General features: G+C 40.2%; 1 protein-coding gene across 1 annotated transcript; it reads right to left on the reverse strand.

Moving 5' to 3' along the window:
- Positions 1–10,158: 10,158 nt before the first annotated feature.
- Positions 10,159–10,992, reverse strand: LOC132061331 (uncharacterized). Its single transcript, XM_059454169.1, has one exon. The coding sequence runs from the start codon at positions 10,990–10,992 to the stop codon at positions 10,159–10,161; it is 834 nt and encodes a 277-aa protein (XP_059310152.1).
- Between the last annotated feature and the right edge of the window lie 601 nt (positions 10,993–11,593).

The following is an 11,593-nucleotide window of genomic DNA, read 5'->3' on the forward strand; positions in this document are numbered from 1 at the left end:
TCGCATAATTAGATTATGAGGTGAGAGACAGCATGTGAACCTTCGGGTATGAAGTTGGGATTGATATTGCCTTAGGTTGGGGCCTGATGTGTATTGGGACTAGCTACCCCATTATGTGTGTTGATTTATTAATTGTGTGGCTTGATAGATATCGAGTCCTGCTTGCCATCCTGATTTAGATAGAATGGACATACCATTGTTAGTATTTGTGCTCGATATATGTTGGCATACCCACTGTTGGTACTTGACATGATATATTTTGGCCTACCCACTGTGGTGTTGTGAGAGGATACGTTGTGGGCATACCTCGTTGTGGTGTTTGTGATATTAAACCTGATTGTTGATGATTGACATATGTATTACACGCATTCTCTCATATTCACACGGACGATACCCGAGTGATGATCCGTATCGGTGACCAATCGAACCGATATTTGATAAACTCTTTTACTTGAGTGATTATGAAAAGGCCGATGTCCGAAGATCCATTCTGGAATCGTTGATTATATGAAACGGATATTTGATGAACATCTTTTACTTGAATGATCGTAAGAAGGCCGATGTCTGAGGTTCAATTCCGGAATCATTGAATGTGTGAAATCGATATTTGGATGTACTCTTTTATTTAATTATCGAGAGGAGGTCGATGTCGATGAGGTGATTCGGGCATCGTTGTTGCATGGCCGATTCGATGTTATCCCGAAATCGTTGTTAGTACATGGACCGGTACCGGTGAGACTCCCCGCGAGCAATTAGCCGTGGTCCCGTCCGTCCGTTGGGCAAAGATCCTGGACGGGTGGCAGTTAGATTTCGCGAGTCACGCTGGGTTGTGCTACAGAGAAGTCGATATTTTCGTCCGGAGTACATGTGTACACCTCATTTGCATGGCACGACATCACATTCATATCATTATTTCACTGCATTGCATTATTACTTGATTGAGGTATGGTGATGTTGGATTGTGATGTTTCAGTTGTGATGATTGGATTGTGTTGATTCTATTGTGATGATTGGATCGTGTTGATTCTATTGTGGCGATTGGATTGGATTGGATATACTGAGACTTATCATATTCGATCTGCTTTATTTTTTGAATTGTGTTAACTATGCTTAGTCGGCCGATGATGCCTACCAGTACTGTGGTTTGTACTGACCTGCACTTGCTGCATTCTTTTATGAATGCGGAGTACCAGGTCGGATCTACTTCTCTGACTCGCGGCTGATCGACTCTTCAGCTTCCATTCGAGTTTCCTAGGTTGAGCATGGCGACCTCTGGCCTTGAAGACTCTCCTATTACTTATGTCTTGCTTTCCATTCTGAGACATGATTTGAGACTACTTATGTATTATTATTCAGACTTTAGTATTTGGATTTAGATGCTCTTGTGTGACCATACCAGATACTGGGGTGGATATCATTTACTTCTTTTGTGAATGTTGAGTTAAGGGTTAGCATACCATGGTAGGAAAGGTAGGTGCCCGCACGACCTAAGCAAAATGGGTCGTGACAATAATATTTTACGGTCCGTATAAGTTACTCGTATCTTAGCATCTTCCAACTTTGACATTTTGTTGCCTTGTCCTCTTTTATACAACCATAGACACCGTCCTTATAATATTGTTCTGATCGTGAAAGTCAACCTTCGGTGAAATTTTCTGCAACTTTCAGTTACTGAACTTGAACTTTATGATTTACCTGAAACACAACAAAACACATCAAAATAGCACATACTTGCCTAAAAACAAGTAAAATTTCTCGTAAAACGGTATCGAATGTGCCATAATTTCCCGGCACATCAACACCCCCAACATAAAGTGTTTCTTGTCGTCAAGTATGTAGTACATCACAACAACAACTCAACTACCACCTAGATATCACAGAGTAATACTGTCTACAATGATTTTAACTCCAAACTACAGGCATGCATGTTTTACTATGAAGGACCACCTCACTTTCACTCTCCGAATAATATGCACAACTCAAGAATGCTACGACTCACAATGACGCTTCAATTTATGACATTACATTATCGAACCTATCATGATGCACACAAAGATCACTTTAGGCGGTCACTTTCGTTTGCACCAATTTCCATCCTTATGCCCTCACATAGACCAAAGAACGTCCCCAAACACACATACATACAAAAAAAGGGACAAGAGACTAAAGAGAAAAGAAGACACTCACACTCACAAAGAATTTCATATCCAAACATGTGAATACCATAGGCTTGCCCTTATTTTCTATGCTTACATCCTTAGTTTGTTCAGTTGTGATCACGTTAGGACTTGTTCGGCTTGTAATGTAGGCTTAGGGACGGGTAGGATACTTTGTGGGTATTAGTGACTCACCCTCTTTGAACACTACAGTTGTGATCTCTTCGTTTCTCCCTTTTTTTCTTTTCCAATCTTAGACCTCAATGTGGTTTATTTCTAATCCAACTTAAACTTATTTTTGCGTTACACTTTTTTGATTTTCTTCTTTTATTTATTTATTTGTTATGTACAACCACCACATCAAGTCTCAACTAACACCACATACGCCACCCCCAACTTAGGTTCTCAACCTTTACCTCACATTCATCACAAAAGAGCTATTGTTAGTAATGGGTCTGAGGAATGAAAAAAAAATAGAAAAATCTTTTTCGTTTTTTTTGGAGGTCGTATTAGTCTTTCACGGACCGTATAAATTATACGTTCAATATAAGTTGATGACTGATGTTGGCAGAAACTTCAGATGTTCGATTGTGAAATACGAACAGTTTTCACGAATCGTATTACAGCTTCTAATGATGAAATTGAACCTCTGCTATCTAGCCAATCTTATATGACCTCAAGTTTTACGAGTTTCTTTCGGTAGCAGCCAATCATCACACAAATGTTATTTCCATGGTTTCAATTCCTACGGGGGTTGGGTTACTCAGACTTCACCCAAATTTCAAATTTTCACAATTCATTGGTATTCAATTTTTGAGCAATTTTGGCTGGCATAACAATATCGGATTCAAAAATTCAAATTCGTCAACTGAAATGCCCTCTAACCCATTAGGGTGTTGATTTCTCAACCCCATGAATTCACAATAGCCCTTATACTCATCCCTATTTAGAAAAATCATGAACCATTGAAATTTTAACTAAAGCCCTAGGTAAATCAACACCCAGCAATTAAATTACACCCATATGAGAAAAATTAAAGAGTGAAGCATCAACATACCTGTGTTTTGATTATATTTGAGAAGTATCCTCGAGGAAAAATTAGTGAAGCAAAGAAGAAAACTAGTGAAATTTTTTAACAGAGGGTTTTCGGGTTTGTTGAAGAACTACAATGGGTGTTTGGTGATGAACTTGGATGTATTTATGGAGATTTAGGGTGGAAGAGCAGTGGTTTGAAGATGTATGGTCGTGTGTATTGACAAAGAAGAGGGGGAGTTGATGGAGGAAATGGGGAAGAGAAAGAGGCAGGTGGTTTGTTTTAAACCCTCTGTCGTGATTTTGACCTATTTTTTTTAGAAGTTATATGGGCCGTATAAAATTATACGGTCCGTGTAACTTCAAATTTTTCCACTAACTCCCCGTTTTGAGCACATCTTAATTACACGATCAATTTTATGGCCTGTATAAAATTATACGGCCCGTGAAAATGATCGTGTATGAATGATGTCTTCAAACAGTATTCTGTCTGATTCCCTTACCTTCTACGACTGGATTATACGGCCCATGTAATGTTATACGGACTGTATAAGTGTTACACCCCGTACTTCGTACGTCGGAATATTCTAAGTTGGTTGCGACGAGGTATGGACAAGACTTTTAATTTTCGGTTTTGTTGATTTTGTCTCAAAGCATAAGTCGCATATTCATTTTTGGGTGGGTGTGAAATGTTAAGGGTAAACTTGGAATAAGGAATTTGGGGTTAAAAGTGAAATATGGAAAGTTAGACATTTTATGAAAATTTTGGGACCAAAAAAGAATTATGGAAAGATTCACCATTATTTGAAATGGCCATGAGGAACTGCCGGCCATGTGTGAGTGTGTGTGGGCCATGGGGCCATGTGTTTAAATTACATATGTAGCCAAAGATGACTAAGTAAGTCATCTTAATCACTTCCACCCTTAAGAAGTTTCGAGAGAGAGTTGGAAGAGAGAAAAAAGGCACACGGCCATGGAGAGAGGGGGGCTGGCCGAAACCAAATTTCCCTCAAATTTGATCTTGGAAAATTCTTTTCTTTAAGATTTCCTACTACGGGCGGCCTCGTCGACGCGGAGTGGTTGTCGGAGCAAGAAAAACGTCCGTTGTTGCCTTGTCCAAGCCTAGCCGAGAGGAGAAGTTGATTGGAAAAGGTGAAGTAGGTTTGATTTCCTTTACATGCTTTATAGATGGTTGTGTGTGTTGTGGTATACTTTGATGAACGAAGTTCATGGAATTATGGTATGGGAGTATAGCCGCGTGTGTAGCGTTGTAGGAATGGCGAATTAATTGTATTCTACATGTTTGTGTGTTGTTGTCGTAAGGTGTAGGAAATGAATAAACTTCATGAAAATACGGATGCCGAGGTTGAGCCATGAATGTTGTGTGTACCGTACGGGCTGTTTTAGTATGACAAAGAACGGATTGATTTTTACTTAGTGTTTTAGTTGTTGTGGTTATGGATTACGTGATGTAAAAATGCATGGAATCATGAAGGAGGTACGATGCCTTGGCCGAGAATGGGTTATTTTGTGTGCTAAGGAATGAATTAATATTGTGTGGTAATTTAGTTATTATTGTCATGAATTCTATGATGAAAATGAAGGTTTAATGGTTTAAATGGAAGTTGGAGTCGTTTATAGATTATTAGAGAAGATAATGTGATTTCAATATGGTTTCTTGTATTTATGGAAATGAAGTTGTTAACGTGTAGATTATTGGTGTAGTTGAGAATTTGAAAGAAAGAAGCGCATTATTGTCGTATTCATTAAGTTGGAAGGTTTCGGGTTTCATGGCATATTGTTGGGATTGTCTTGAATACTTTGTGGATTGTTCGGAATGTTCTTAAATCTTGTTTGGATGGTTGTTGGCTTGGTTCTTGTTTGATATTAGCCCAGAGTTGAAATCTCGGGGTTGGTGAATACATAGGGGAAATGCTTTGCCCAATTTTTGGTAGAAAAAGTAATGGTTTGGAATTGGATTCTTTAGCGCGTATGACTAATGTTAGATGCCTATCGATGTTATTGTAGATTTTGAAGCGTAGCCGAGGTTTGAGTTTGGACTAGCCTAGGAAGCAAACCGGTATGTGAAGCTTACCCTTCTTTTCTTTTGGCATGTCTTAGACGGATTAAGGTATGACATGATTTGTGCCTTGGGTAACTCCATTCGTAAATTTTGAGTAGGTTTGTGATTCATATTTGCTTGATGTTGGCATCCTTGGTATGTTCCGTATGTCTTGGATATGATTGAGTTTGAAGTGTTGCGTAAGCGATTTTTATATGTTCCTTATTATTCGTACCCTTAATGCGATTGAGTTACGATCCTCACGTCTTTTGTATGACTAAATTTCTAAGGTTGCAAAAGAGTTACGTTTTCAAAAGAATTTGGTTTTAAAAGACTTTTCCTTTCAAAAGAGATATATGCCTAAACGACTCGAAACTTCAAACGTCCGTAACTTTTGCATACGACCTCGAAACGCCCCAAAACATAATATGTAAGTTCATAAGACATCACTCTCCCCTACCCCTCGTAGTCGGGCTCGGACGGGGGTCGGCACCGTCCGTGGGGCCCGCGGCCCTTCTATGCTACCTTTATGGATTTTTCGGAAAAATTAATATTTTCTTCACTATGATTATTTATTTATCTGTCGAGTTGGAAATAAGGGTTTTATGCCCATGATTTTGATGCGTAACCACGGTTTTCTGAAGTTCGGTTTGAAATGTCCCGAGCGAGATTCGGGAGAAAACTTGATTTGACTATGATTTTGATTTTCAAAAAAAAAAGGGGGTTCGTTTTGATCATTCGGTTGAGTCTGTGATGGTGTTTGATATGGGTGTGGTTACTTACGATACGCTCGTGCGTTTTGTATTACATCTTTCACCGGATCCCGGGCCGGTATATGATCGTGCGCACTATGATGTATTCTCGGGTTATCTCGTGTTACGGTTCCCGAGACCTCGCCATAGGGCCGGTTCCGTTTATGAAGTTATCTTTGTGATATGGCTTATGATGTGTTGTGATGATGTGTTGTGTTCGGGGATACGGAGATTTGAAATCTTACGGAGTTATCTTGTGTTGTGGCGCGAGATAGGGTGGCGACCACGTTCGTCCGCCGGTCACTATGGACCGCATTTGATATGTGATGATGTATGATGAGTTTGTTCTCCGATGATGAGTTTGATCACCGATGATGAGGCGGATCCACATCGGTTAATGTCATTCCATGTTAATGATTACGATGCGTTCGGTATGAGTATGTATGAATTGTGTGTCGGATGTAAGTACTTAGATAGTTGTGTTATTACGACTTCACTTTCGTACTTCCTACTTTAGTTATGACCACGTTTGATGTATGCTATGCTTTACATGCTCGGTACATATTTCGCATCGACCCCCTTTTCGAGCCGCGTTTCATGCCACGCATAGGTACCCACGGATGAGTCGGTGATGCTAGCGAGAGGATGCTCCCGGGGATTGGCGAGCTCCATTTCCTCGAGTCTTCCGAGTCGGAGTGCTTTGTATGGGTGTTCGAAGTTGTGATAGAGACTTTGCGGGCATGTGCTGTCGAGTGTATGATATGTCGGGTACGTTTGTAGCGGCCCGTAAGCCGGTGTGTTTGTATGTATTATGTTACCGATGTGTTTGGCAAGCGGCTATATAAGCCGAAATCGTTATGCCTTATATTATAGATTTTATACGATTGCGAGATTTTATTTGGTTTGAAAAAAAATGAGAGGCATGTTTGTTTTCGAAAAAAAAATTTCATTACGTGTGTATGTTATGTTTTGTGGGCCCGATGGTTATGGGTATAGGAGAGTACGCGGGTTCGCTCGGCCCTAGGTGTGGTCGGGTGCCCATCACACCCTATCGGAAATTGGGGTGTGACAATAAGTCCAGATTCCTCTAGTCTTCAATGATTTTTCTACACTTTTCATCCTGCACCAAAACAAACGTTACCCTATACACATCCTATCTAAGTTGAAAAAAAAAATTGAAAACCAACAAAAATTAAATTTGGGTTGCCTCCCAAGAAGCACTTAATTTAACGTCGTTGCACGACGGTGGTACCCATTTTTACTCTGGGTCAGGAGTGTAGCCATGTTTCAAGAAGGTCGGTCCATAATTCTATCACCATCAACGCAACCATAGTAATGTTTCACCCTCTGCTCATTCATTTTAAATGTCTGAGTTCCATCTACGGACTTTAACTCAATTGCACCATGGGGTGAAAGACTAACCACTTCGAATGGACCAGACCACTTTGATTTCAACTTACCAGAACAAAATTGACTTCGGTCCGAATTATAACAAAGACCGGATCCCTTTTTTGAAAACCTCTCTTGAGGATCTTTTTATCATGGTAATGTTTCATCCTCTCTTCAGTGCTGCACTTTCTTAGACCTGGTATCGAAACTCATCCATATTGTTGAGTTAAAACAACCTGAGTTTGGTCGCTTCCTCCCAATTCATGTTCAATTTCTTCAAGGCCCACATGGACTTATACTCAAGTTCATACCGGCAGTTCGGCATGCTTTCATCCAAAACTAGCTTGAAAGGCAAAGTCAAATTCAATCTTGAAAGAAGTCCGATAATGCCCATAGCGCATCATCGAGCTTCGGGCCCAATCGCCCGTTTGCATTTACCGTTTTAGCCAATATACTCTTTATCTCTCGATTAGAGACTTCAACTTGCCCACTTGTCTGAGGAAAATACAGGGTTGCCACTCTATGCTTGAGTCCATACTTCTCCATTAGTCCTGCAAAGGCTTTGTTGCAAAAGTGAGAACCATCATCACTGATTTTCTCCCTTGGGACACCAAAACGAGTAAAAATGTTAAGAATTCCATGACACTCTTGGCTTTGTTATTAGGTAAAGCCACTGCTTCTACCTATTTAGAAACATAGTGAACAGCCACGAAGATGTACTTCATGCCACAACAGCTCACAAGGGAACCCATAAAATCAATCCCCCAAACATCGAACACCTCAACTTCTATCACAAAGTTCATAGGCATCTCTAGCCTCCTACCAATACTCCATTGCCGTTGGCGTTATCGATCACAATATTAGTATGCACCATCAAATTAGCATCATGAAAGAGAATATTGCCAATAGTAACCACAACCCAATAGTAACCACGCCAATAGTAACCACATTCGAGAACCTTCCTTTCTAACTATGATGTCTTAACCGAAGAGTTGTGGCAAGCTTTCAGAATCTCCAACACCTCACTCTCTGGAACACAACACCGAATAGTGTTATCAGCGTACATTCTGAATAAATATGGCTTGTCCCATAGTATGATAATGATGAGAATGAGAAAAACTTCTTTTAAAGATTTGATCTTGTCAGGAATGATAACAATCACCAAGTAATTAGCCAAATCCGCATACCAAGGTGCCACTTGCATAGACATCACCAAAACTTGCTCATCTGGAAAAGCATCATCAATTCTAAGTTCCTCTGCTGGAACCCCAGTTTTCTTAAGCCTAGAGAGATGATCAGCAACCTAATTTTCAGACCCCTTTCGATCTTTCACTTCAAAATCAAATTCTTACAACAAAAGGACCCAACGAATTAGCCGTGTCTTAGCTTCCTTCTTTGCCAATAAGATACCTCAACGTAGCATGACCAGTGAACACCATTACTTTGGACTCTAACAATCAGGATCTAAACTTCTCAAAAGAATACACTATAACAAGCAGCTTTTGCTCAATCACTGTGTAGTTCATCTGTGCCGCATCAAGTGTCCTACTAGCATAGTAGATCGGGTGCATAATTTTATCATGCCTCTGTGCAAGCACAACACCAATCGCGAAACCACTCGCATCACACATCAACTCAAAAGGATGGGACCATCGGGAGTAACATAACGAGGTAGAAGTGAGACGCTTCTTCAATTCATTAAATGCCTCATGGTACTTGTCATCAAACACAAACTTAGCCTCTTTTTCAAGAAGGTTGCACATCGGGTTAGCAATCTTGGAGAAATCTTTGATGAAACGCCTGTAGAACCCAAAGATGTCCCAAGAAACTTGTACACCTTTGTAGAGAGATAGGTGGAGAAGGTTTTGCAATCACATATATCTTCACTTGATTGACCTCAATTCCCTTTTCAGAGATTTGTAACCGAGGACAATCCCTTCCTTTACTATAAAGTGGAATTTATTCCAATTTAGCACAAGATTTATCTCTTCACATCTTTTCAGCACCTGACCTAGATGGTCAAGAAAGTCCTCAAACGAATTGCCCACAACAGAAAACTCATGCATAAACACTTCCATGAAGTCTTCTACCATGTCAGAAAAGATCGACATCATGCACCTCTGAAAGTTGCTGGTGCATTACACACCCTAAAGGGCATTCGACTGAACGCAAACGTCCTATAAGGACAACTGAAAGTCATCTTCTCTTGATCTTTTAAGGCAATGTTGATCTAATTATAGCTGGAGTACCTATGTAAGAAGCAATAGCAGGACCTCCCAGCCAGCCTATCAAGCATCTAATCAATGAACCGCATAGGAAAGTGGTCTTTACAAGTAGCTGAGTTTAGCTTCTTATAGTCAATGCAAACACGCTCATCCCACCGAACTATCCGAAGAACAAGAGGATCGGTCGGTTCTTTGCATTAGGCACCACCGGATACCTCCCTTCTTTGGAACACATTGAACAGACTCACCCACTTGACACGGTTAGCAATCGAATACACTACCCCAGCATCTAACCACTTTATGATCTCCTTTTTCACGACCTCTTGCATGTTTTGGTTCAATCTCCATTGATGTTCAACACTCGGCTTGCTGTCCTCCTCTAGCTAAATTTTATGCTCACAAATACAAGAACGAATACCCCAAATGTCTGCTATGGTCCAACCAATAGCACGCCTATACTCGCGCAAAATCTATAATAATTGCTCAATCTTCCGCGATCGCAATGCTCAAACAATCACTTGGAAATGTCTTATTAGGTGCCTTCAACTCCGCCTCAAGTGTGTTGGGAGTTGCTTAAGCATAAGATTTGGTGGCTCAACAATTGAAGGCTTAGCTGGTGGAGTAGTTCTATTTGTAAGGCCAAGATCAAGAATTCTTGGGTGGTAAGTGTAAGAACCCAGACCCTCAAGCACATTTACAGTTTCCACATAGCTCTTTATATCATCACCATCAAAGTTCACCAGAATAGCAGCAAGAGCTTCTCCCAAACTTTCTTCTTCCATTTTATGTTCGACAGCATCATCAATCCCATCAAATGTATCAATAACTGAGATATTCTCATATGCACTTGGGAAATTCATCCCCTTACTTGCTTGGAAAGTCACCTCTTCATCATTCACTCGGAACTTCATTTCATTCTTTTCAGAGTCCATAAGCGCTCTGGCCGTAGCAAGGAAGGGTCTTCCTAAGATGATTGGAATATCTTTATCAATCGCACAATCCAGAATAAAGAAATCAGAAGGCAACATGAAATTATCCACTTGCACCAACACATCATCTACAACCCCAATTAGCTTCTTGATAAATCTGTCCACCATTTGTAATCGCATAGAAGTCGGTCTAGGCATTTCTAATCTGGATTGCTTGAAAATTGCAAGGGGCATTAAATTGATACTCGCCCCATTATCACACAGAGCATGAACGAATGCATGAAGCTCAATATTACATAGAATGGTAAAAGCCCCTGGATCTCCCTTTTTGTAAATCGTGGTGGAAGCAATAATCAAGCTCACACGGTGAGTTAAATTCATTGTCTCATGTTGAATAGATCTTTTCTTCATAAGCAGGTCTTTCACGAACTTAGCAAATCTGGGCATCTCTTTCACAAAAGATCTAGGAATGAAAAATCCATTGTTAACTACTTATGTGATCGATCATAGAACTTTTGACACTTAGCATCATCATTCTTCTTTGCCAACCTAAGGAAAGGGAGGTTTTTCTTTGTACATCCGAGTCAAAGAGTGAAGAGTTCTTTTATCGTCTGTTTCCTAGTATCAGGTTGCAATATTTGGAATATCAACATCTTTCTCTTCAACATGGACCTCATCATCTACTATAGGCACATCAGAATGCACCACTTCTTCCTCAATAACCGGATCTAGATCAATCGATTTCTTGTAATCACTTTGAAATATTTTACCACTTCTCGTGCCAATCGTAAAAGTATGCTCCACACCAGTACCTCCATTCTTAGGGTTTGGAATGGTATCACTAAGAAGTCCTCCCTTTCTAGCAAGATGCTGCTCTCTAAAAAGATCACGCATCTGCTGTTCAAGGTTTTGAATCGCTGCTGAGTGAGAAACCACTGTCTCTGCTAAACCAGGTAATGTCTTTTCAGTATTCGTCTGACTTGCCAACAATTTTTTGAGCAATGACTCCAACCTTGAACTAACTTGATCACTGAACTACCTTTTGGTG

This window comes from Lycium ferocissimum, chromosome 6, assembly GCF_029784015.1.
Source record: "Lycium ferocissimum isolate CSIRO_LF1 chromosome 6, AGI_CSIRO_Lferr_CH_V1, whole genome shotgun sequence".
Taxonomy (NCBI): Eukaryota; Viridiplantae; Streptophyta; class Magnoliopsida; order Solanales; family Solanaceae; genus Lycium; species Lycium ferocissimum.

Bases quoted from the DNA above. Each gene is read 5' to 3' on its own strand.
- LOC132061331 (XM_059454169.1), bottom strand. From the start codon at position 10,992: ATGCCCAGATTTGCTAAGTTCGTGAAAGACCTGCTTATGAAGAAAAGA.